Source organism: Salvia splendens, chromosome 17 (assembly GCF_004379255.2).
Source record: "Salvia splendens isolate huo1 chromosome 17, SspV2, whole genome shotgun sequence".
In the NCBI taxonomy this organism is placed as follows: domain Eukaryota; kingdom Viridiplantae; phylum Streptophyta; class Magnoliopsida; order Lamiales; family Lamiaceae; genus Salvia; species Salvia splendens.
Window position 1 is genome coordinate 27,166,179 of NC_056048.1, and position 25,303 is coordinate 27,191,481.

The 25,303-nt window shown below is 38.1% G+C and overlaps 3 protein-coding genes across 4 annotated transcripts; all 3 read right to left on the reverse strand.

Moving 5' to 3' along the window:
* Positions 1–38: 38 nt before the first annotated feature.
* On the reverse strand, positions 39–5,200 carry LOC121774805 (phosphoinositide phospholipase C 6-like). The gene is made up of 9 exons (XM_042171663.1): positions 4,492–5,200; positions 3,373–3,569; positions 3,102–3,237; positions 2,797–3,018; positions 2,494–2,717; positions 2,287–2,404; positions 1,985–2,137; positions 1,770–1,856; positions 39–411 (listed from the first exon to the last, which is right to left on the reverse strand). The coding sequence occupies exons 1-9, from the start codon at positions 4,819–4,821 to the stop codon at positions 118–120; spliced, it is 1,761 nt and encodes a 586-aa protein (XP_042027597.1). The 5' UTR covers positions 4,822–5,200; the 3' UTR covers positions 39–117.
* Positions 5,201–6,364: 1,164 nt separating this feature from the next.
* LOC121775344 lies at positions 6,365–12,510 on the reverse strand. The gene is made up of 4 exons (XM_042172422.1): positions 12,384–12,510; positions 11,826–11,869; positions 9,332–11,736; positions 6,365–9,218 (listed from the first exon to the last, which is right to left on the reverse strand). The coding sequence occupies exons 2-4, from the start codon at positions 11,847–11,849 to the stop codon at positions 7,844–7,846; spliced, it is 3,804 nt and encodes a 1,267-aa protein (XP_042028356.1). The 5' UTR covers positions 11,850–11,869; positions 12,384–12,510; the 3' UTR covers positions 6,365–7,843.
* A 6,782-nt stretch (positions 12,511–19,292) lies between these two features.
* LOC121773598 (GDSL esterase/lipase CPRD49-like) lies at positions 19,293–21,669 on the reverse strand. Of its 2 annotated transcripts, none has more exons than XM_042170491.1 (6): positions 21,373–21,669; positions 20,559–20,636; positions 20,258–20,398; positions 20,027–20,100; positions 19,747–19,887; positions 19,293–19,675 (listed from the first exon to the last, which is right to left on the reverse strand). In XM_042170491.1, exons 1-6 carry the CDS (start codon positions 21,481–21,483, stop codon positions 19,462–19,464), a joined length of 759 nt encoding a protein of 252 aa, XP_042026425.1. In that variant the 5' UTR covers positions 21,484–21,669; the 3' UTR covers positions 19,293–19,461. The 2 variants fall into 2 exon arrangements, with proteins under 2 accessions (XP_042026425.1, XP_042026423.1); XM_042170489.1 differs by having other exon boundaries at positions 19,747–19,899; positions 21,373–21,664.
* Positions 21,670–25,303: the final 3,634 nt, after the last annotated feature.

Here is a 25,303-nt window from a genome sequence, read left to right on the forward strand (position 1 = left end):
AATAACGGAAAGGAGGTTCTCTCTATTTGTTAGAGTCTAGAATCAAAATTCAGAAAGAGTAAAAAATGAGTAAATTTTACAAAAATACATGTACACAAATTTGAACAAAAATACACTTCATTCAAACCTAAACCGCATAAGAAGCCTAACAGATTTGAATTTCCGACCCTTCCTGTCATATAGTGGAACTGCTCGAATGCCCGGTCTCAACTCCGACACCGGTAAACACGCCTGCCCTCCGAAATCATCCTTGTCCGATCTATCATGTTCGCGGACTTCTATTCGCAGGAGAGCTAGCTCAGGAATTCTTAATGGAAAAGTGAACTCTTGATCCCAGTAAGGCGCCCAGTCGTCTTCTATTATCCTCGTTTTACACTTGGCGGCATCTAGTGGCACACCGATGATGTATATCTGCAACCTCACAATCATAGGATCAAACGGAGATACTCGTGGATGAAGAATTCTATCATAATTGTAGTTAGCAACATTTTGGTGTGTAACTAAGATGAGTGATCACTGTCTATGTCAAATATGAGGGACTCTTTATCTTAGACCATTTAGCTCAAGCTCAGCTCGAGCTAGATTGACCTGTTTTGACACCTCTAATCACCGGACATGAGCTTAGAGCATCCGCAGCGGTGGCGAAAGACGCCACCGCCGTCCGCGCCGTTGGCAAGGCGCAGGACCGCCGCCGCTGCAGCCGCGCCGCTGGCACGGCGCTGCTCGATGTATCGAGCACGTCCGTGCCAGCGGACGCACACGTGGCGCGCTCCCATTCGTCAACGGCATAGCCGTTGTGTTTAAACTTTTTTTTATTTTTTTATTTTTAAATCGGTATTTAATTATAAATAATGCTAAAAAATAAAAAAAAAATATTTTCCAAATCCCAAAAATATGGCCATTTTTTTCCCGTTTTTTCTGAATTTTTTTGATTTTTTTTTTTTTTTTCCCCAAAATCATCTATAAATACACACATTCATCATCCATTTATCACATCAAATCATCTCTCATTCATCTCTCATTCATAATTCTCATACAAACTATCAACACATTCATCACCCACTCAAAATCTCAAATGGATTTCACCCATATTATGGCGGAAGCGGAACGCGAAGAACAAGAATAATATCGCCGACATCATGTTCACGTGTATTATATTACACAACATGATTATAGCCGACGAAGGGCCGAGGGCGGCTAGCTTCTACGACGAGGACGAAGCCGGAAGCTCAACAGCGAGGTCTCCCCTACGCCGAGGCGAGCATACGACGGTTGGCCAGAGGATCGAGACAAGACACACAATGCGCGATACTCGAATCCACAATCAACTACAAGAAGACCTAATCAACCACATGTGGGCGAAATTCGGCAACGAGTAGTGTCATTTTTAATTTTTAGGATTTTAATTATGTAATTTTTAATTTTTAGGATTTTAATTATGTAATTTTTAATTTTTAGGATTTTAATTATGCAATGTTTAATTTTATTTGTCATTTGTAATATTTATTGTGGGTTTTAAATGAATTTTAATATTATGGAAATGTTTTTGTGTAATTGAATTTTATATTAATTGTGCTCGTCCTTGCGGAAGAGCACAGTTGTGGGTGTTGTGCTCTTGCCAGAGAGCAGGCATGAATAGTACCGCCCGGGCCCACAACCGTGCCGCTGGCAAGAGCACGGTTGTGGATGCTCTTATGTTCGGATATGGGTACTGTCTAACTAACTAGCATGACTCGTCAAATCATAAGATTTCATAAGTTCTAGCTTACCTTCGTGTAGAAGTCCGGTGGTGAGTACGTATCAAAATGCGTGTGGCTGAAATCCAGACGCCACCCATCTCCCATGTACACGACCACCTGTGAAATCGAGAATGATTCATAAGAAACTCTACCACAAGATTTCACTAACAAGAGGACTTAAATGGATAGAGCTTGCAGATAGCATTAAAGGAAAAAGGATCGACGGGTTGTGGCTTTCCGGTCACCTTTAATGTCATCCTCACAGGCCATGGCAGTTTGGGATCAAACACATCGCCGTTTGAGTTCTTGCTCATAAGCAAATGTGGTTTCTTGAAATAACCGCAGCCTCCATTCGCCCGGAAAAATCCATGCATCGTCCAAAGAGCTTTTCCGTATCCCTATTAAATCAAAGAAGAAAACAACAATTTCAGCAAGAAACTTATCAGTACTTTAAAAAGGAAGAATAAATGCTCATCCATCCTAAGACAAAAACCAAAAAGGGGTGGCTAGCTAAATGCACCATATATCCATGGAAAACAAAACTAACCTGCATATTAAACGCGACCATCTGTGCTCCGTGCATCCACGCGATGATTGGACCAAAATTTGATGAAGTTACCCGCGTGCCCTTAGGAAACACCCTTAACAAGTGCTTTTGTGTGAACCTAGAGTATGTTCAGGAAGTAGAAACAGGTAACTATGATCAGAAGATGGTTGCAATAAAAAGCATAAACAAAATACGAGATAAGTATACTTCACGACATCGCTAGCATACAAGGATGCAGCCCTCTCAAGCTCTTGCTCGCTTAAACTAAGCCGTCTAGCTCTGTCAATTCTGACTCTCAGCACCTGCCTCAAGCACTTCTTCTTGGCATTCCCAGCATGAATGGCAATCAGACGTTTGTACTCCGGTGCTGCCACATTGCCCGATGTTCTACCACAGTTGTCGTAATCCTCATAATCACTGTCGCTTTCTAGCTGAAAATAAAGAAAGCTGGTTAGCATCAAGACAGTTGAAACAGTGAACAGAACAAAATTCAGTTTAACAATATTTTACCTTATCATCAGCTTCGGATTCAGCTTCAGTCTCGTCATCAGAAAAATCTTTATACTTTGGTGAGGAGGTTTCTCCTTCCTTGCTATGATTGGAACCGAGATACTCCTTAGGTGGCTTTGTCGAGAGTATAATCTTATACTTCAAGGACTCAACTGCAGGAAAGTCCTCCGTGTATCCTGATTCGGGGCAATACAACAAGTCTCCAAAAATTCGAATCGCCATCTAAGATATGGAGAATTCTCATAAACAACCATGTCTTGATAAATTCAGAACAATTCAATCTAGAAAAAGCAGAAAGTAGTTACCTCCGCCACTCTAGCCTGGAGGTTCGGAGTGAGATGATCCTCTAACGTGATTATGACAGGATACGGCGACTTAACAAAGGCATGCTCTTTTATAGACTTGAAGCATTTGAAGAGGGGAACTGGAGCCGTAAGCGTTCTGCCAATTTATCCTCAACAATCAAAACGTAGACTACAAACATACTCGAGGATTTTGACAGCTTAAATCTTGAACACAAGCGATCAACTGCGACGTCTGGAAATAGAGGAATGTAAACAAAGAAGCTTACCATACCTTCCATGAAGCACATGCACACTATCTTTGGTAGAATTGGGCCATAAATCAAGCTCAATCCCCCTCACACCGTTTTCAAGAGCTTTTGCGATAGGGATTTCACTACAGTCACTGCTCAACTGGTTCCCGGTTAAGTAGGAATTGTGACCTGTATATATGAAATAATGATGCAACGGAGCAGTCATGTCATGGTGTACCTGGAATTGTGCAAATTGCCAATGTAAATATGAATTGTATAATTTCTCAAATAAACCTGTCCATCTCTACTTTTTCACAGTATTACAATGGTTTGAGACTGCAAATATTTGAAAATCCACTAATTTCTTGAAAGCATTAAATCAAAACACGGCAGGGAATTCTGTCAATTCATTAAGTAAAACAAGAAACAAAAAGAAAAACAAATCTTGCTCCCATTTAACTACTATATTCTTATTGCTTTTTCATAACAATGAAAAGAAAGAAAACATGGATGTACCAACTAAGCACCAATCTCCATCTTTCTACAAGCATTTGCTACTAATTTCTTCGAATTTATCAGTCATATTCCCTCATCAACCTCTAGTCCAACAATATGCAACAAAACGAATAAAACACTAGAAACTAATTACAAATTCATCTCACAATGACATTGTCCTCCTGGTTTTCCATCCACCTCTGTATCCCAATCTACCTTAAAATCTCCAAATCCGTATGAACATATATTCTACTACCAATGCCCACAACCAATAATCTTGTTTGTACATTTTTGGTTCGTCCACAAAAATTAGTTGTCTTCTATTTTGGAAAGTTTTTCTCTCTAATTCGGTGGATCACATTCTCTACTAACAATGCCCTCAATCACTATTCGACTAGTACTCGTCTAGTTATTTTCAAAATCTCAAAGAATGCTCACAACCTCCGTACTCCAACTTATTGTTTCATAATCTTATAAGCAGCAATCATATTATTTCTAATATATATACTTTTTCAACTTCATTTCTCTTCAATTTCAATTCCTTCTCTAACAAATAAGATGCGTCATCCCAATATTTTGACAATTTACAAGCTCTGTTAAATAAGCTTAGCCAAACAGCTCCTAATAGAGAAATTGGGGATTTTAAAATTGAATCAGAGAGAGACCTGGGGATTGATAGGGCCATTGAGATCATCTTGAAAGAGGAAGTAGAAGAAGTCCTCGAGTGTGAAACTGAGGCTCGGCATCTCCAATTCGTGGTGGCGCCGGTGGAACACGTGCCGCATAATGTCGGCCACGTCCACGGCGGTGCAATTGTACTCCTCCTGGTGCTGCACCATGAACTTGAGCAGCTGCTCCGCCGTCATCTGCTGTGCCCCCGCCGAGTACCGCCAGAACGCCTCCTTCACGTCCGGCGGCGGCTCCGACTCGCTGATTTTGAACTTCCGGTTGAAGCAACCGAACATCTTGTAATAATTGTAGCTCCCCATTCGCATCCACCGTTTCCCTCTCTAATTACTATCTCCTTCCCTCTCTTATCGCGGAAACTCTGCGTGCATTTATATGCATACATGATCTCTGCGATCTCTATCCGTTTGGATTCAATTTTCTCGGCGCCATTGTCGATCGAAATCATGTAGCCATGAATCGTTTGAACGAAACAAAAAATCAAATTAAGAAAGGTGGAGAGAGATGATCAGATTGATCGATCGATTGATGAAATTAATGTGATTAGTTTTGGGATTAAGAAGGTGGTGGGAATGATCATGTAATCATGGAATTTTTACGCCAAAAAAATCGAAAAATTGGGGAAAATGATGAAAAATGGATGAATAATGTGGTTTTGGGAAGAAGAAAGTTGTTGGAATTGGATTGAGGAAGAAGAAGATGGCTAAAATTAAGGATAATGAGAGGTTGGATTATTGTTAATGCAGCTTTATTACTACGAACTAATTACTTCATTAACTGCTCCATTTTTTGGTTTATTTATTGTTTTATTATAACTTTATGATTATGAGTACTATTCTTTTTTTTAAGTTAATGATAATTTTCTAGTACTATAAGACTATTTTCACCTTGATAATTTATTACTGGTTCAATATTTTAAAACATGAAATCTAGCCTTTCCCTCCAATTTTTATTTGACAAATTCTAGTCTTCCCTCCAATTTTTATTTGATAAATTACTTTAAAAAGTACGATCAGATATCTCATGCTTAAACATATTCCGGCTTCCATAAAGGAAATGGCGGTTCTGATATTTTAGCTGATTTTAACCCATTTTTCCCAAGTTTCCAAACGATTTCTTATAATTTTTTCCTTGATTTTAGGCCAATATCAACGATGAAACACCGATTATGGTAACATAAGTAAATAAACGGATACTTACATTATTCCGATTAAACCAAAGAGAGATGGCTACGATTCAAAAACTAGAACATGCATTCCGATTCTGCGTTGAACCAACGATTACGGTATGCATCTCCTGACTCTTATAATTTATCTTGCTTCGCAATTATTTAAAGTGTTGCGCAATTCTTTAGTTAATTTTTCAAGTCGTCACAAATCATGCTATGAAAGCATAACGCAAACACGTACGAAGCTGATGGTCAAATTCTAACATATTTGTATCATGAACAAGTAACACAAGAGCATGATAATTTCATGTTTTTGTATAACACAATAATTTTGCATCATATTTTGTACTATGTCAACATGATAATATTGTGTCGACATGATAACGATATCACACGTTAAGTTATCGTTGCTGCTTGGTAACACACAGGCTGGTCCTTCATTGCCTTCATTTTTTTGCCTTCTATTTTTGGCCTGCATTTAATGAGTGCTAAAACAATCTTGAAGACATTTTCCACATTTTTGAAGAATTTTGTTACCTCTCACACTTGAGCTCAAGTCAACCAAGACCAAAGTCTTGATAGCTCGAGCTCTGAGTCACCGTACTTCAAGCCAAGTTTTGGGCTCGTTTTGATAATAGTTTATTCTCATAGGTCGAGAATCGAGGAAAGTTGGATGAACAGCATTCAAGAAACTAAGAACTATTCATAAGAAAAAGTACATATTTTCACAAAACATCAAATTATTCACCTGCAAAGGACCATATACTGTCTTCAACATATATCTCTCTCTGTCTTCATTCAGTTAGAAATGAAAGATAACAAAACCCTTCAAACCTAATCAAGTTTCGTGAACACCTCACTTACCAATCATCACCTATCATTTTGAACAGAATTAGACACTTTCTTTCAAAGGAGATTCAGTCACCCTCAGCCACCATCCTTCAAATCACCCTTGTTTCTTTATAGCAAAAATGCCAAGTACTAAACAGGTTAACGATTCGATCGAATCGCCACTGCTTGTACTCAACACATCCTGCTCACAAAGTCATATGCAACAAAGAGCACATACCAGAAGAACTACAGAGCCCATCAGTTTGCTCTGGTATGGAAGGAGCAGACTAGTCCAACACAAGTGAGACATATTTTAATCTGGAAGCATCGCATAAATGAACGACACAAGTATCCATCCATGCCATAAAACGGCCGATCACATGATTAAAAACACATTCTACTCATTCCAGTCAGTCGTAACAGAAATCATCAGATAGCATGTTCTGAGCCATACAGAAATCAAATGTCAAATACGATTAATAATGGAGCAAAAATTTGACTCCAAAACTAATGGTAGATCCATAAAATCTGTCTTTCAGCAAAAAAAAACTGATGACAACAGCTCACCCTTCAAACAAAGGGACAACCCTCCAGCAAACATCATACAAAAGAAGAGGAAGATTCAGACCTTTTTCTTGAACAAACCCCGGCTGAAAGAACAGTGGAGAACATTGTGCTAAAAATAGTAAACTGCAGTGGCTACCGAACAAAAATAGTAGATAAGAGTTGCAACACGAGTTGGCACTGTTTTAAGTAGTGATATTTTCTTTAGGCTCAAGCTTCCACAAGATCACAATATACAGAGCACCCTATCAATCTGAATGCAACTTGTGATGAAATCTTTATTATTACGTAAAAAAACTCCATCCATTGAGCACCAAGATTGGACCTAAGGCAAACTATTGGAGGTTCCATCTGAGAATTTACAAGTGATGAGCACCAACATAAAAAGACTCGAAACAATAACTTAGGAACTTCACTCATGATGCTGCAATGAACCCATGTATAGGCCAATAACACGAATTCCTGCCTGCACCACCAGGAAAATCAGAGCACTTAGAAGAGCCAACTTTTTCAAGGGACCTGCCAAGCATTTAACAACAGACTCATGTTGCCGATCAAGATATTAATTGTTAGTACATTATTTTTCCAGAATCTCAGCTCCTTATACCAATCTTAGGTGAGCAAAGCTGGGTGACCCTTGTTTTCCATGAAGTTACCATACTGACATCTTGATGCCCCTTCTCTTCCAGCAAACTTCACGCACATGCAGAAATTGCTGCTTGCATCGGATGCTGCTACATCCAAGCATAAAAAAGGGCAGAAGCAACTCAAAATCTTCTTCTTTTCACTCTAGCCTCAGCAAATCCTTCATCATGCCATACCCTTTCGACAGGAGGTCTGTAATTTCCATCCTGCTGCTCTTCCATATTTCTCATTCTCCGTGGTACAGCAAGAGATGGATGCTTGGCTCGCCCATCAAATTCCCTTTCCCGGCCATTACTTCTCTCAAATTCTGTATCTGCATCTGGACAGAATCTGAATGTCCTGGGTCCATCGTTCATATGAAATCTAAAATTTTCATTATCATTGTTAAAATTTGGTCGAAACGAACGGATAGGTCCTCTCCTTTCTATGAACTTTCTTCTATCATCCATGCTGCCATCACCACCACGAAGCTCATGAAACTTACTGGAATGCGATGGCCCATTCAAGTACTCTTCACCATCTCCCATCTCTCGAGAATCTAATGCATCAGCTCTCCTAGTATTTCTAGGAAAAAAAAGTCCAGGTGAGTCTCTCCTATTAGAATCAGTAGTCCTAGGATGAATGTGCTCCCTTCCAGAATCAACTTCTCTCATGTCATTATTATGCCTTGCAACATAGGAGGGAGATCCTCGCCTTCTAGCAACCATGTCATTATGAAAACAACCATGGTCAGGAGATCTCATCCTCCCCATTCTATACAACGCTGGAGACTGGTGCTGAACAAGTTCTGGAAGTCCATTGGGAGATCTCCTGCGAGGAGATGACCACGGACCAGGAGAACGTGTTCGAGATCTAACTGGAGATTTTGAGTGAATTCGAGGATAGCCTTTTCTTTGCAGGGTAGTAGAGAAGTTCCTGTTCCCACGCACAAGCTGATTATCAAGTTCTTCATACAAAGCTTGTGGTTGAGCATAGACAGGATTACCAACATCATCAGATAAATGCTGCATAAACTTCTCATCGTTTTGAAGTCCCATCATATTGGAACCAGCCTCACCAGAACAGCGTCTTGGACTTGAATTTCTTGGGATTCTGTGAATCATCTGAAAGCCCCTTGCCACAGGACCATCTCTATCGCCAGAAGAGACTCTCCTCAAGGATGCACGGCGTAGTGAAGAAAATTCATCATTCATTGTCTTCCTTCTGTTACCACCAAAAGAGGTATTATCTTGTGGAATATTATAGCCACCACGTTCAAGATCAGCATCAGACATGGATGAAGCATGTTTACGCCTGATGACTCGATAATCAGATTGGCCATAAGAACTTTCTGGTGCAAAGTTGTGATCAGAATCCCATTCACCACGGAACGAGCCAAAACGGCCACCGGTTCTCCCTTTTCCACGCATGAAATTTGGTGTAGAATTCCTGACCGATTGATCATAGGCCCTATCTTTCACAAATTTATTTGAACCGCCAGTATAGAATTCATCACTGCTAGATAAGATAAGCCACAGGAAATGAAAAATATAAACAACATTCTTGGAAAAAAGGAATAGACTAATTAGAAAATGAAATGGAAAAAAAAAAAGACACGAAGATATATTCACCTATCGCCTCTTGGTTGCATCCCTCCATCAAAATCAGAATATCTTTCTTTCCCACTTCGTGTCGTCTGTGACCTATTTGAATAGTGTTTTGTTTTGAAAGGAGCTGTCATAACTGAAGGGCGTGATAAATTTATGATGCGGCTTTTATTACTAGCATTGTTGGAATCCTTAGCGGCATCATGGCCATCTAGACATGCTCCGACATCAGACAAAGTCAAATCACCCTCACCTTCATGGATGCAGTTTTCTCTAACAGCCTTGGCCTCGTCACCAATTCCAACATCAATCCCATGGCTTCGATCAGTTGGAATATCAGAAGAAACTTCTCTTTCGAGCATATCTTCTACTGACATATCAAGTTGTCCATCAAGAGTGACACTGGTTGCTCTTTTCTCTTCAGCAACCACTTCAGACACTTCATATGACTCATGCAACGAGTTATCTTCAATGTCAGGCTCACAACAAGCACCAACATGATCATTGGTCGGGTCACCTTGAGTTCCATCAATATTTTCCTCTACAACATCTTTTTCCTTGAATACAGATGTACTCATGCTTTGGCCGACTGAAGGATCACCAGGCTGCAAATTTTGAGAATCAAATGCGACGAGTTTTAAATCACCATTGCCCTTTCCCTCAACAATAGGAGCTCCTTCAGCTGAATGTTGCACATGCTCTCGAACCTCGCCATCTTCATATTCTTCATCTTCCTTTTGACGAACAGTACCAGCGGCACGAATTTGTTCAGATTCAGTATCAGACCCAGAGGAATCTTCTTCAAGAGTATCATTAGATATGTCCATATCTACCTCACCATTTTCAGATGTGTTGTCATTTTGGAATGATTCAACTGCATGTTCATCAATCCGAGCCAATGCACACTTACCCTCGTCTACAACACTCAAACTCCCTAACTGAGACGTTCTTAATTGGTTGTTGTCCTTTCTGATAGGCATATCGTTTGGCTCATCAGGCTTGTTGTCACTGCTCTGAGATTCCTTACTATGAATGGATTGTTCAGATTGATTTAAAAAATCTCTATTTGTAGTTACCTCTGAACAAGTTGTTAACCGTGCAGGAGATATACTCTGAGGCAACAAAGAAACTGGCATGGCAGAAGAGGATGCACAGCTCTCTTGATGCTGCATAACTCTTGTAACAGGTGGAGTAGCAGCATCAATTGTCTTGCAGACTTCTTGCTTGCAATCCTGAACCACTTCAGACTTTATCGGTATACGGTCATCTAATTTCTCAAGACTTAGGGATGACTGCAATATTGTTTGGCTGTGGTTAATGGCACATTCTCTTTTAACTGAACTGAACTTTGAAGATTCCATATTGGTACTGCTAGAACTACCTATGCTACAGTCACGTTTCGAATTATCATCTATAGGTTCCGTTTTCACAGCCCTACTCACATTCACGATGGGTAGTTGCACCTGTTTCGAACTCAAATTTGGACTGGCACTAGTAAGGGCTAAGTTATCAGATAAAGATGAGCGCACATTGCTGGTATCCATAAACGGCATAGCGAGTCTAAGACCAAGTGAATCATCCACCTTGCGCTGTTGTGGAGATAATAACTTAAAAGAACTGGATGTGTGACCATCTAATATATGTTTTCCTTTATTATAACCAGGACGAGTCAAACTGGCCATAGTCAACAAAGATTTATCATCGCGATGACTATCACTCTTGTTGAACCCACCAATATTACCAAGCCCCTGAGTGAATGCATCGCTACATGTAGAACCTTCCCATACATCCATAGTCGTGTTCAAATCCCAATTTGATCGATTAGCAGATACCGGATTGCTGGAGTCAGCAGCAATATCTTTCTTGTCACGCGAAACAAGCTTTTCCTCATGTAAAGCCAAACTCAACAAAGATTCTAATTTGTCAGATTTACGGAAATTAACTTCCTTTTGTTGGTGTTCCAAAGCATGAACAACCGATTCTTGTGGTCCTAATGACAATTCAACATTCATTTTTTCAGTAGAAAGTTGAAGTCCAAAGGTACCTTCAATTTGTCCACCAACAATTTCCTGCTTCACATGTGCTGAAGATCTCTCACTCTGCTCGACGACCTTTTTGTTTCCTGAATCATCTAGAAGACCTGAACTAATTCCGGGCTTTGCCTCCACAGGCTTGGATGCAGCAACATCCACATTAGCTAGCTTCAATGGATCAACTTCCTTTTTCACAGAGTTAACCAAAGAATCAGATTTCATTGCCTCACTTGACGGCATCCCTCCTCCATCTTGACCTTTAGATTCTTCTTTTTGCTTTGAATCGCAATCCTCCAAAGCTGAAGGATTTTCTTCTCGGGGAGGAGAACAAGGCTGGAATACCGGAATCCGCCTCTTCTTTATAGGGATACTGCTAGAAAAACTAAGAGACCGCTGCTGATGTACACAAAACTAAAGATATTAGACAACAAAAAATCTCAAACTTGAAAAATTAACAACGAATAAACTAAAGATGGATCGAAAACCTCTGCATTTCCTGGAATAGACATGAGTCCAAATACAACACCCCCTGCGATAAAACAGCTGACGGATCAAAAACTAGCTCAATTCACCAAAATACTCTCTAATAATTAGCAATCGGAAGGATTAATTATAAAGTTAATATATTTATTGTTCTAATTCTGCAAGACAATACTCTCCATATGACCTACTTGATTTATCAATTAATACAAGTTGCACAAATTAAAGAGAATTAGACTAACAAAACATCAAAAATCAGAGAGAGAGAAAGGAGAAGACCGACAGCGTTATCTCTTCCCAGCGGAAATAAACACCATAAATAAAAGTGGACAAAAAATCGAAAAGGAATCTTAGCCTATCGCTAACACCTTAACCTAGCTCTCCAATAAATCAAATTAAACATGATTTAAATCATGATTCACGCTAAGATAGGAGAAAAACACGTAGTTCGTGAATCAGCTGGGCAAGCAAAAAACGAAGAAGAGAAAAAAATTCAGATCGGTGGCAGAGACATCGATGGAAAATCCACACCGTATAACAAAATTGTGTGGAAAAATAATTACCTAGGGATATTGAGGAAAGAAACAGAGAAACAAGAGAAAATTGGAGATGGTAGAGAGAGAAAGAGAGGAGTATGGAGAAGGGTTTGTAGTGAGATAATGAGACGAGGAAATGAAGAAGATGACTGATGAAAAGGTGGTTTCCATTAAATAAATAAATATAGTTTGTCCTTTTCTGCAATTATTATTAATATTGTTATATGGTCCCATTCTAAATTAAATACTTTGATCTGGATCCACGATTTAAAATCTCACTTTAATAAATATATGAAAATAGTTAGAAATTTTGAGTGAACTTGAATATTCATTTTTATATAGTACTTCCTCCGTTCTAAAGAAAACAATCATTTTCTTGGACGACACAAGTTTTATGCAGTTTTATTTTATCTGTTAGGCGAATAGAATAAAGTAGAGATAATGGGTTTTTATTTTAATGGATCATCTTGGGTATGACAAACCAGAAAGAAAAGTTTGTTATCTTTAGTAGGGTGGAGGGAATATTACTTTTATAATTAAATATGAGTGTAATAATTTAGTAGGTATAAGATCCACTTAGGAAATATAATAATAAATGGAACTTTAAATTATAGATAACGAAATGACAAAATTATACTTTTATTGTGGACGGAGTGAGCATTTTTTCGGATCGGATTTTATGTACTTTTGTATTAAGCGGAAAGAAAATAAAATAAATATAGTGTTTTTGTTTTTAAAAATGTATCCCTTATGGGACGAATGACGTAAATTATTATTTAAATGGGACGAATGGAATAAATTGTTATCATTATGTAAGTACTATATATTTGCAATATTAGATTTAAAAACTCGAACTCATTACTAGCTTTATCTTATGTCAATTGAGATTTATGTATGGCATGGGATTTAGGAATGTGATATTTTACTTCTAGATATTTATTTTAAGTTTATGATTTGAGATTTGTTTATTTCCATTTTTATGCTTTTGAATGGACTAGTTTAGGGGTCGAATATTTTATAATTTGAGATTTGTTATTTGCGTAATTATTTTTTGGAAATGACTAATCTGATTTGCTTTAGTCACCAAAATAAAACAATCAAATTAGGAAAAAAAAAATTGGAAAATTCTACAAAATTTTGTGACCTCAGTTGTCTGTGTCACAACTGTCATTGGATATTTTAGGTTTTTAGATAATTTTTAATATAGAATATTTTTTTATAAAATAACATAAAAATGTATTAAGGGAATTAGTAAGAGCATCCAAAATAGGGGCGGGCGAACTATAGTGGAGAAAGCGTCCTCCCAAACGTGAACGGATGGGAGGGGCGGAAGGGCCATCGCCGAGGATTCGGCGAGGACGCGGCGGTGGGGGAGCGCCGCGACGATCGGCGCTGGCGGTGGAATTGGCGGAGGCGGAGCTCCCTCGTGCGATTCATCATCGTCGGACAATCCCACGAGACCATAGCGGAGCGCACCAGCGGCTGATGGCAGACTACTTTGGCGATAACCCCCGTTACCCACCAGAGATTTTTCGTCGGCGTTTCAGAATGTCGAAAAAGCTCTTCACCCATATAGCTACGACATAGAATTAAAATATATAAAGAATAAAATAAAGTGAGATGTGGCAAAAAAAGTGTCCACTATTGTTGTGAAAACTTTTTTTTTGTGACTGTGGACAAAAAAAGTGGCGGGGCGGGAGGAAGTGTCCACACTATTGTGGATACTCTAATAGTCGGATTTTCCGCCGGCCAAATCCCTGCTATTGCAACGGGAGAATCGAGCGGCGGCCAGGCATATTTGGCCGCTGGGTCTGCGGATCACCACGGGCAGCAGTTTGCGCCGCAACTAGAATCAATTTACGTACTCTTGATTTTTTTTCTTTTTACAATTTAAAACATATTCCCCTTCTATTTGATATAGGGACTAAAATCAAATAAAATATAGGAATTTTAATTAAATAAAAATATATCATTGTAGTGTTTTTTTTAATAGTATTGTTCATTTTAATTTATGTTATTTGTTTTCTAAATAAAAAAATAAAATACTAAAAGATTAAAAATAGTAAAATAGGTCGTGGCTGATTTTAGGGTTGCCTTAATTTCTTGTTAAATGCTACAAATTTCTTTTTAGGATATACTTGTTTTCTTTTCTTTTTTTGGCATTTTTTCTATTATTCTTTCCTCTTAACGTTATTTTCTATCTACTTAACTAACAAAATCACATATTCCTAAATTTTATGCCGAAAATAAATGTCTCTCTTAGCGAGGGATGGAGAGAGCATTTTCTTTTCGATCTGCCTATTGTTACACTTAGTATTTAACTTTATATATGTCCATTCGTCTTATAATATATGTCATTTTTTTGTAGTTTGTCCCGTAAAAGATAGGAGTATCATATTTTCTTTTATAGAAAAGGTTTTCTTTCGTACTAATATAAATATATGTATTTAGTAAGTGAGTCACACATTCTATTAACTCATTTCATCATATTTGAATATAAAATATATTTATAAAAATAAGATTTATATTTTATTAACCTTTTATACCTATTGTTTTTATTTTTAAATCCAAGCTAAACTAAAATGCGATCAATATTCATAGATGGAGAAAGAATATTTTAAAATTACTAATAATCCAAGAATGATAGGTGGTGGCAAGTCGCATCGTGGAGACATGTGCCGACACGTTTACTTCGAGATGGATGCATTTCATGACTTTTTATTACAGTATTATGTTTTAGATTTTATTCATAAAACTAAAAGTGTGTGTTGTTATGATGATTGTGTGTTTTCTCTTGGGATGCTTTCATAATCTTTATCTTCTCTCTTTGTTTATTGGAAGACTACTCTTTTTGATAGGCATGCCATGATGGTTGAGATTTGAGGGAGACTCAAAATTACTTTTTTCGAAGTTGTTGTAATTTGTTTGGAATTTAATAATAAAAAATTAATTATTTAGCTAAATAACTTATATACGTGACACCGAAACTACCGCTAAAGAGTCAATAAGATAAAATGTAGACTATAACAAAATGTCATGTTGATATGCAAAAAGTGTAGGAATCTATTTTAAAAACTATGGAAAATAAGAAAATCTTAACAAATATTTAAGGAAAACTAAGTTACATGTAAGAGTAAGAGTTTATGTAGTAGCTAAAAATATAAAGCTCATATTTCGTACTATATTTAAAAGAATTAAATACAAATGTTGGCGTATTTCCACGTTTGTGTACAGTGACGAACATATAAAATAACACGAGATTTTTAAAAATATTATTTTGTGTGTTAAATGAAAGAGAAATATATTTTTGTACATTGATGTGAGAAATAATTTTTTTAATAAAATAAATGTAATATTTTTTTTGAGACAAATTAAAATAAAAGTATGATGTTTACATTGGGGACATAAGAATTACTGTTTTTATAATTTTTTAAAGATAAATTTTAGTTGGAGTATACTGAAAAATTGTGTTTTTTTAACAATAGAATAGAAGTCATAAAATAATTGGTAGGAGTTTTAATCCTCTCTAATAATTCAAATATTTAATTATGTGGTTATCGTATTGAATACACACGAATTGCTAGCACATACTCAAACTAGATATACCTTGACAATCTTACACGTTTTATCCTTGGTCATGCACGAAAAATTCTACTAATAAACTAAATTAAACTATAGTACTATTAATGATGATATTAATAGTACTATATTATTTTGTAATAAATTAAAATAATGAACAGATAGCAAAAGGAAAAGTCGTCAAACACGTCGTTATAATTAATTGAACTTTTTCAACTTTAGTTGGCAAAAGCAGCATTAAAAGTCCAACTCCCACTTTAATAATCGAACAACCTTGCTAGTATGCCAAAAGCTGCATTAAAATTCCTACCCCCACTTTAATAATTTAAGTATTGAACCATACCTAATAAAATAGTTTTGCATTTAGAGAAAAGCAAATCCTCCATAGCTTGATAAAACCCACAATCCAAACGCCCACAATATTAACATTGCTTGATAAAATTTACAACCAAACGCCCACAATATTAAGTCACAAATTAGGTCAGATTTATAGACATGAAGTGCACGAGTGTAAAAACTAAAGACGTGATTGGCTAAGTGTATTAGACGACATCGATTAAATAGCTGAACGTTATGCCGACATAGTCTTTTCTATCTACCATAACATAGATAATTTTCCCAAATAAAACATTCTGAGAAAATTGAAAAAATGTTAAAATTATGATATGATCGGTCATTTCTTAAAGATTCGAGACGTACCAAAAACTGATCAAATTTGGTGGTTTTCCAACAATCCACCCTTCTATTTATTGCCCCCACTTTGTCATACAACTTGGACCGTTCTATAGTCTGCTAGATGGTCCTTGCATAGGCCTGCAAATCACGTCACTCCCCTTACAACGACACTACATTGCCATGAGATAATTGAAAAAAATGTTAAAATTATGATATAATCGGCCATTCTTTTAAATTGAAAGATTAATTAAAATCTGACCAAATATGATGATTTTTTGATAATTTTTCCTTTTTATTTATGGTCGCACTTTCATCATGCGACTTTAACTACTCTGCAGTCCATACAAGAGATCCATCCTAAGAGCATCTCCAATAGCAATAGGTCAGTCATAGTCTAGCCACAAACTCCTCATGCCACATCATCAGCACTAAAAACTCCTCTGTCACATCATCAGGACAAGCAACTGGACAAGCAATAGGCTAGCCACAATAAATAAAATTATAAAAAACAAATAATTAACACTCACACAAAATACGGAATTAAATTTACGACACAAATACAGAAAATTTCTATAATAATATTTAATTTAAAAAAAGTACATTAATTAAAAAAAAGGTATATTAAAAAAATTGCATAATTAAGATAGAGAGAAAACTCGTTAAAACAAGTGGCGCGAATGAAAATGACGTGCAAATCGCGTATATATAGTGTTTCAAAAAATAATAAATAAATAAAATGGGCTGGTCGATCGCTCGCCGATCGGGAGTCTGCAATGGCAGCCAGCCGACCGGCGAGCGGATCGGCCAGCGCCCGAAAATCGGCGTGCGCTCGCCGATTTTCTCGCCGAATTGCCGCTCGCCGCTCGCCGCCTGCAATGGTTCGGCGAGCGAACCGGCCAGCGCCGGGAATCGGCTAGCCGGTCCGCTCGCCGTCATTGTGGATGCTTTAAGCCCTCCGGTCCGGCTCAATTTTTGGTGCCGTTGTGAGCTATGATGAGACAAGAATTATTCTTAACCTTTAGCCTTTTTTTATTTTCCTCCTCCTTTTCCACCATTTATTTCTTATTAGAAATTCGACTCCCACAAATATCTCATACTATTAGATATTCGATATTTCGAATCCCACAAATACCAATATGTTGATATTTCACAGCATATGCAAAACCATTCAAGAATCTAATAACTTTGTCTCTAGTCATTAACTTTTCTGTCAAAGGAATGCACATGGATCCAATCTTTATGTCTCCTCTTTTTGTGATAGTGTGATACATTTCACGCATTATACCATTTTTGTTAATATAAAGTGTTTAGGAAATGTAAATTCCTAATTAAGTTTGGGCTTATATAATATTCTGTTGGCCTGTCAATAGTTGTTTTATTACCCATATAGAGTATAATTATAGAGTTGGTCCAATCAAGATTTATATAACCCATCTGATGGGGAATAAGAAATCAACTTCATGCACATGCCTTAAGACTTTTCTTTGTCACATGGCTTCAATATTGTGAACCAATAATCTTTCATTAGTAACAGATTTTTTAGTGGAAACCTTTCATTACTTAAATAGGTTAAACTGTAGGAGCAAGTCTTTTTTTTTGTTTCACTCAATGCAACACAATTTTGTTCGACACGAAATTTTATACAATGTTATTATTGTTTAGTGGAAGGTTAGTATAGTTTTTCTTTTTAAAAAATATCACTATAAATAAATTGCGATGAAAAATACGATAACAAAACTTGCGCAATTTGAAGCCATGTATGAAAATTTTCTTATGTCTAGGTGTATGGTTTGAATACTACACTCTTTGTCCCAACTTAAGAGTCCAAGTTTTACTTGACACGGGTTTTAAATAATGTGTGATGAGTGAAATAATTATGCGAGTAAAAAAAATTACTCCCTCTGTGCCTTCATAGTTGAGTCATTTTTCCATTTCGGGAAGTTCCCTCATAGTTGAGTCATTTTCATATATAGTACTCCTTCCGTCCCATAATAGATGTCACACTTTCCTTTTTAGTTTGTTCCACAAAAGATGTCACATTTCCTTTTTTGGAAAAAGTTTCCTCTCACATTAATATAAAATATATTATTTTTTTCTTTCCACTTAACACACGAAACAACGCCTCCTAAAATCACGTGCCAATCCCCAAGTGTGACATCTACTGTGGGACGGAGGGAGTAACTTTTTTCTCTTTCTTATTTTACTCTCTCTTACTTTATTCTCTCTACTTTATTCACTTTTTACTTTATTCTATCTATTTTTTTTCACTTTCTTACTTTTTTATTTATTTATTTAACACACTCAACATTCTTTTCTTAAACTCCGTGCCGAAAAGTTTCGCCTCAATTATGAGGGAACGGAGGGAGAAGTAGAATGTGAATATTATGGTATTAGTTTTATGATGAAATGTGAATGCAATAGGTTAACAGAATATGAGATTTAGTTACCATAGATAATAAAAATGAAATAAAACAATTAATAGCGGACAAACCAAAATGGTAAAATGAGACTTGTAATCGCGGACGAAGAGAGTAGTTTTTAGTGGAATAAGTTTGCAAAAAATATGGAGACCACTTACAGAATTAGTAAAAGCAGATTGAGACTCTCAAAATTGGGACGAACCAAAGTGAAAAATTCGGACTTTGAAGCTAGGAAGAAGGGAGTATTTAGAAAGAACTCTAATAGTACAGTAATAAGTTCTCTCTGTAATAAATTTAGTACCTTAATATTTCAGCCATTAAACACACATTGATCATATATGCTTAAAGAAGTGTTACAACATCAAATGATTGAGCCTATTGCATATTTGGGTAACTCATAGCAATGATCCTAGTAGCGGTGAGACCAAGACTTACTCCCATTGGATTTCTCTGTGGTAAGCCCATTCTGAGGGATTCAAGGTTCTTTCTCCATCGGCTGCAACAAGATCGTAAGGCGAGTCCTCCGAATATTCAGTAGCCATTGATTTCCAATGTAGACTAGGCTCCCACTCGGCTTCCTTGATCACCTTAAGTATTTCCTCCGCGACTATCTTACTGCCCTCCGCGGACAAGTGAACTCCATCTCTGCGCGTGAAAAGGGGTTTTTCTCCGGTTAACATAGCCTCAACGAAGTATAAACAATGCAGTGTACTCACTCTATGAAGCAAGCATCTTGCCAATCTTCTCGTTTCTGGATTGCAGTACAAAGATCGATTGCATTTATACCCAACTCCTTGCATAGCTCCATAAGAGCTGCGGAATATGTGCGACATAGCTCATTTGTCCGGACCAGCTCACTGAAATATACACTGGCACGGGGGGGAGATGCCAAAGAAGCACCCTTAGAATGAAAGGGGGTGAAAAAAAAGAGGTGTAGGATATCGTTATAACGCTAATATGCTCAAGGAATCGTTAACTGTGAGGCAGGAGGTGTACCTGTTGACACGAACCTTGGCTTCATTGATAGGAGGACAAGTAAGAAATATTACACGAGTTTTGTCTGAGAGGCTCTGGAGTCAAAAGCAGTGTTTGTGATGAACTGTGGATAGAAATATCCTTGAAATAGTTCTGAATTTTGTATTGATAGATTCACTATAATACCAAAAGATGTATCATTGCAATCAATAGAACTGTCACACTGATTATTGACTGTTACTAACATATCACCTTGAGATAGGTTCCAATTTTCTTCATGTTCTCAATGTATTCTGGAAGAGGGACGTGAGGACCTCTTCCGGATGAATGAGGTCCCGTGGAATCATTGCCACCAAAATACACAATCACCAACGATGGCTGAATTTCAGCTTCCTGAAATGGCACAATCATATGTTATGATATTCGATGTCATCTCATCGTACAATTTCTAAATGAATCGGTTTTCTACTTTCTACAGTAAATCATGAAGACCATAACCCACATATCATGTGTACTTCCAAGGAGATTCTATAATAGCAGTACCACCATGTACCTTTGGGAAAACTTGATCAAGGATTTGGAGAGCTCGTCGTGAATTCCAACCGAAGTAGCCTCTGGTAATTATATCAGCCTACAAAAGAAGGGCTTATAAGATGATGATGCAAATGCAAAGAGCCAAAAGTAGGATTACAATGAAGTAGTAATTGATTAAAATAAAAAAATACAACTGATACGGAACGGAGGCACCGGATCATCTACAAATGCAACTGATATGCAGCGGAATGCAGTCAATTATCAATGAAGATCAAGTCACCATGCATGAATTTCCCCTTTACGTTTATCAAGTCCTTTCATCTATGCAAGGGTTCATCTTCATCTGTACTCCCTCCGTCCCAGATAATTTGTCCCATTTTTCCATTTCGTCCCGTGCCCGGTCAAAGTGAGACGAATTATCCGGGACGGAGGGAGTATTATATTCAGTTCCGCATTCACAGAAACACATTTAAATTCAGTCAGCCTTTTCAACAAACAACTTGAATACATTTCGATAACTCTGCTCTCTATTTGAGATATTCACTTAAAACACTAACAGAATTGGAAGAAACATGTGCTAGTAAGTAACCACTCTGATCTCCAATTATTAAGGAAACACCGATACCAATTAGCTATTCTCCCCAATTTCACACAAATGCAAGCATCCGCAGCTACGGATCACAACAACACAGAATGCAATTCGAAATTCAGCTGCGATGCGACGACGTTCATCGATTGAATTTGACAAAAATGAAAACTACCAAACTGCATTGCATTGTCAAATAAGCATCTCATTTGGTTTTGAAAAAAAAGTGGAGAAGAAACCGACATACTTTACGAGCGTAGATTTCGGAGAGGATAGCACCCCAGCCTCCATTGCAGAAGCTGATCTGAACTATAGATGATCCAAACAATACAAACAATGGTCTCACTGGTCCTACCATCTCTCCGATTCTCTCTCTCCTCTCCTCGACGTTGCCGTTCCGATTATTTGATCTTCATGCTAGTCAGTTGCAGTTGATCAATGCGTCGAAGCAATCCAGAATCTTATCCATTTCACTTGCTGCAGCAATCAAGTCAGTACAGTGTGTGTGTGTGTGGTTTTGTTTTTGTTTTTTTTGTTTTTTTTCGTCGGTGAGTGAGAGAATGTGTGTGGAGAGTGACTTTTCAATTTCGGCCCAATGTTGAACTCTCTTACCAATTTATGTAATTAATTTTAAAGCCCAATTGACTTAAGGCATGATGTATATTTAAGGCCCAACTTTTGGAATCACATTACAGCTTTGAAACTCATTGTCAATTTTGGGATAATTAATAATCAAATTTATCTCAACCTATATTAATTATATTTATTCTACTTTGGTATTTATCAATTCTATTAGGCTGATAGCCGTAAATATACAGAAACTATGTGGCGTGTCGATGAATCGATTAATTTTTGGTGGAAATGTATAGTCTATTATACTGGAATGGAATTAATAAGTTGAAAATATTAAGATTTACTCTAATCGATATAATTATTAGTCTTTCTTTTACTTTATTAGATATATGATTTCAACTAGTCTTTCTTTTACTGTCACGCCCGCATTTCCTAAGGATAGGAAGTACGGTGGACCGCGACTAGGGGAGGAACAAAGAAACGGGGAAGAAAGGGGAGAACAAGATTATTTGACCCAAAAACATTTATTAAAAGAAGTTCACTTCAAAACATTGTACTAAGGTTAAAGTAAACAGAGTTTAAATAAAAACATTGTATCGGATTACAAAGCAGCGGAAAAGACCAAGAGACAGATGATGCCGGGTATGGCGACACGACACCATCCAAAAGACAAAGTAAAACACTGATTTGGCTTTCACTGCTCAACATCCGTCATCCCCATCGCCGCACAACCTGCACATTAAGAAAACAACATGCAGGGCTGAGTACTTGTTGCACTCAGTGGACACACGCCAAAAACATGGTTTGTCATGCCATAACAGTGTAACATTGGGGTTTTGAGTGTAATGAAAATCGCCCAAGTACACAAAAATATATTTCATAAACTCGACTGCGCAGTCATTTTCAGATATTGCCACCCTTATCTCCACCATCATACACTATCTGATCCAACGGTGACAAGGGGCGTGGCCACACCCCAGGTCATCTAGACCGGCCAACTTGCTCTCAGATGGCTCCCGGTCTCGTGTACACTAGCCTGAGGGTTCGCAGCCCAACAGACCCGAATTCGATTAAACATATGTGGTAAACCACTTCAGATAGGTTTCAAATCAAAACAGTTGGCAAGACAAGCAATTCACCTCCATAAACATTTCCGGAACGAAGTCCGTATTAAAGATAACCCACATAAAATAGTAGGGTAGAAAAGCCCACCTCGATTGCTTAGCTTTTAAAATAGTTCCCTTCAACCACACTTTCCTCGTAAAAGATCACCCTTTTTGAAAGATAAATAAATCATGATTAGAGTCAGGGTAGACGATGTTTAACGACAATGCATGATTCCTACTTGGATGACTTCAACATCTAGCACGTTACACGTACACACACTTAACAACATCTCATAAGCCAATCACACAAAAACACACGCCCGAAAACACACCCCGCACGCACCCGACACGCATACGACGTACCCAAAACGCGCACACGACACACACACAACACTCATACTCCTGGCATACCCTTACTGTGCAACGGCTCACTTGGCTCGGAAAAGGTTCGGAAAAAGCTCGGAAAAAGGATCGGCGTCTCGGCCTGGCTCGGTGTCTCGGCCGCCTGGCTCGGCACCTCGGCCGGCTGTCTCGGCCGCCTGGCTCGGTGTCTCGGCCGCCTGGCTCGGTGTCTCGGCCGCCTGGCTCGGTGTCTCGGCCGCCTGGCTCGGTGTCTCGGCCGACCGTCTCGGCCGCCTGGCTCGGCACCTCGGCCGACCGTCTCGGCCGCCTGGTTCGGCACCTCGGCCGACCGTCTCGGCCGCCTGGCTCGGCACCTCGGCCGCCTGGCTCGGCACCTCGGCCGACCGTCTCGGCCGCCTGGCTCGGCACCTGTCTCGGCACATGGCTCGGCCCTGGCTCGGCACGGCTCGGCACCTGTCTCGGCACATGGCTCGGCACCTGGCTCGGCGTCTGTCTCGGCGTCTGGCTCGGCACTGGCTCGATCATGTGTACACCCGTTTTTCCCCAACCAACGATTCTCAAACCCTATACGACAACCACACCACACATTCTACATCCCAAAACACACCCAAACACCTGGGATCAACCCTTCAACACTCTCCACCACACTGCCCTAGGCCGAACCCTAAAACTCTCGGCCAACACACACGAAACCCTCGAACCAAACGCTGATTCCTCCGAGCCATCTCTTGGCCAAACACACCCACAGACTTCACAAAAACGAAGCACTCAGACACACCCTCATTGCACACACATACATCACCCAGAACACACAACTCGCAGAACTGCGCAGTTTACTTGCGAAAATCATAATAAAATCATACGACCTCCAAAGAAGCTGAAATTTACACACCATACCCAAGACACATCCAAGTTTATACAGTTAAAATTTCGTATCAAAAGGAGATCTTTTGCTCAGTCAAAAAGGGGTCGGAACCCACTGTCAGTTATCACCGAAAACATGTTCAACACAAACACATAGCCACAAATCCTATTCGACATCTAAACCATCCAAAAACGTCCTACATGCATGTTTTTCGAAATTATCATGAGTTAGGGTATCGGGTTACCTTTCCCGGATAGTTCAACGTAATTCACACGCTTTACTTCTTCTTCCGACTCCGATTCACAACGAGAGTGCGTAACACCTTGAATAATCCACCATTCGATGAGAGGGAGTGAAAGAAAAAGATGAGAACCGAGAGGGAGAAAGGAGAGAAGCTTACCGATGAGAGAACCCTTCGAGAGAGATGAGAGATTGAGTGATGAGGGAGGGAGAGATTGAGAGAGAGTAGATAGCCACGGTTGTGAGGAGTGGGAGGAGGTTGAGAAATTAGTGGGAGAGGGGGGGGGTTTCGAAAAAACAGAGGAAGAGGGAGAGGAAAAAAAAAGAATTTAGTTAATTAGGATTTTAATTCATGATTTATTAATTATCCCAATTATAAAATGCCTAGGTAAATTATATCCCATCCACAACAATAAAATAAATCAATTAAGATTTTCCACACCATGTTTTAAACAAGAAAACACAAAAAGATTAACCATTAATTAAAAGAATAAAAATTCAAAAAAAACATAAGCATATTTTTTTTTCGGATGTTACATTTACTTTATTAGATATATGATTTCAACTATTTTTTTAAACTCGTGTCATTCCAAGTAGCCTCTTTCTATGAGACAGTGGAATTAAAAGTTAGGTTAGAATTAATAAACTTTAAAGATTGAAATGATTTAATAAAACTATAAAAAATTAAGATAAATTTGATCGTTATCCTTAAATTTTAGTAACACTTTTTTATTAGAACGAAAAAAATCATAGCTCTGCTATGCTATCGTAATCATATATAGAAGTGTAAAATCGTGCGAAATAGACAAGAATATATGTGATTGATAGATAGAGACAAAATGTTTATGAAATTAAAGGTGACGTATAAATGTTCTAGAAATTCAAGAAGTGTGCAAAACTGGCCCCACATGTTTTCGTGTTAGTTAATTCATCGTGTCTAAACCGTGTACGTGTTTTTTTAAAAAGAATTAATGGACACTTCTTCGACAAGAAAAAAGTATCACGAATCATCTTTTCGTCGAAAAAAAACT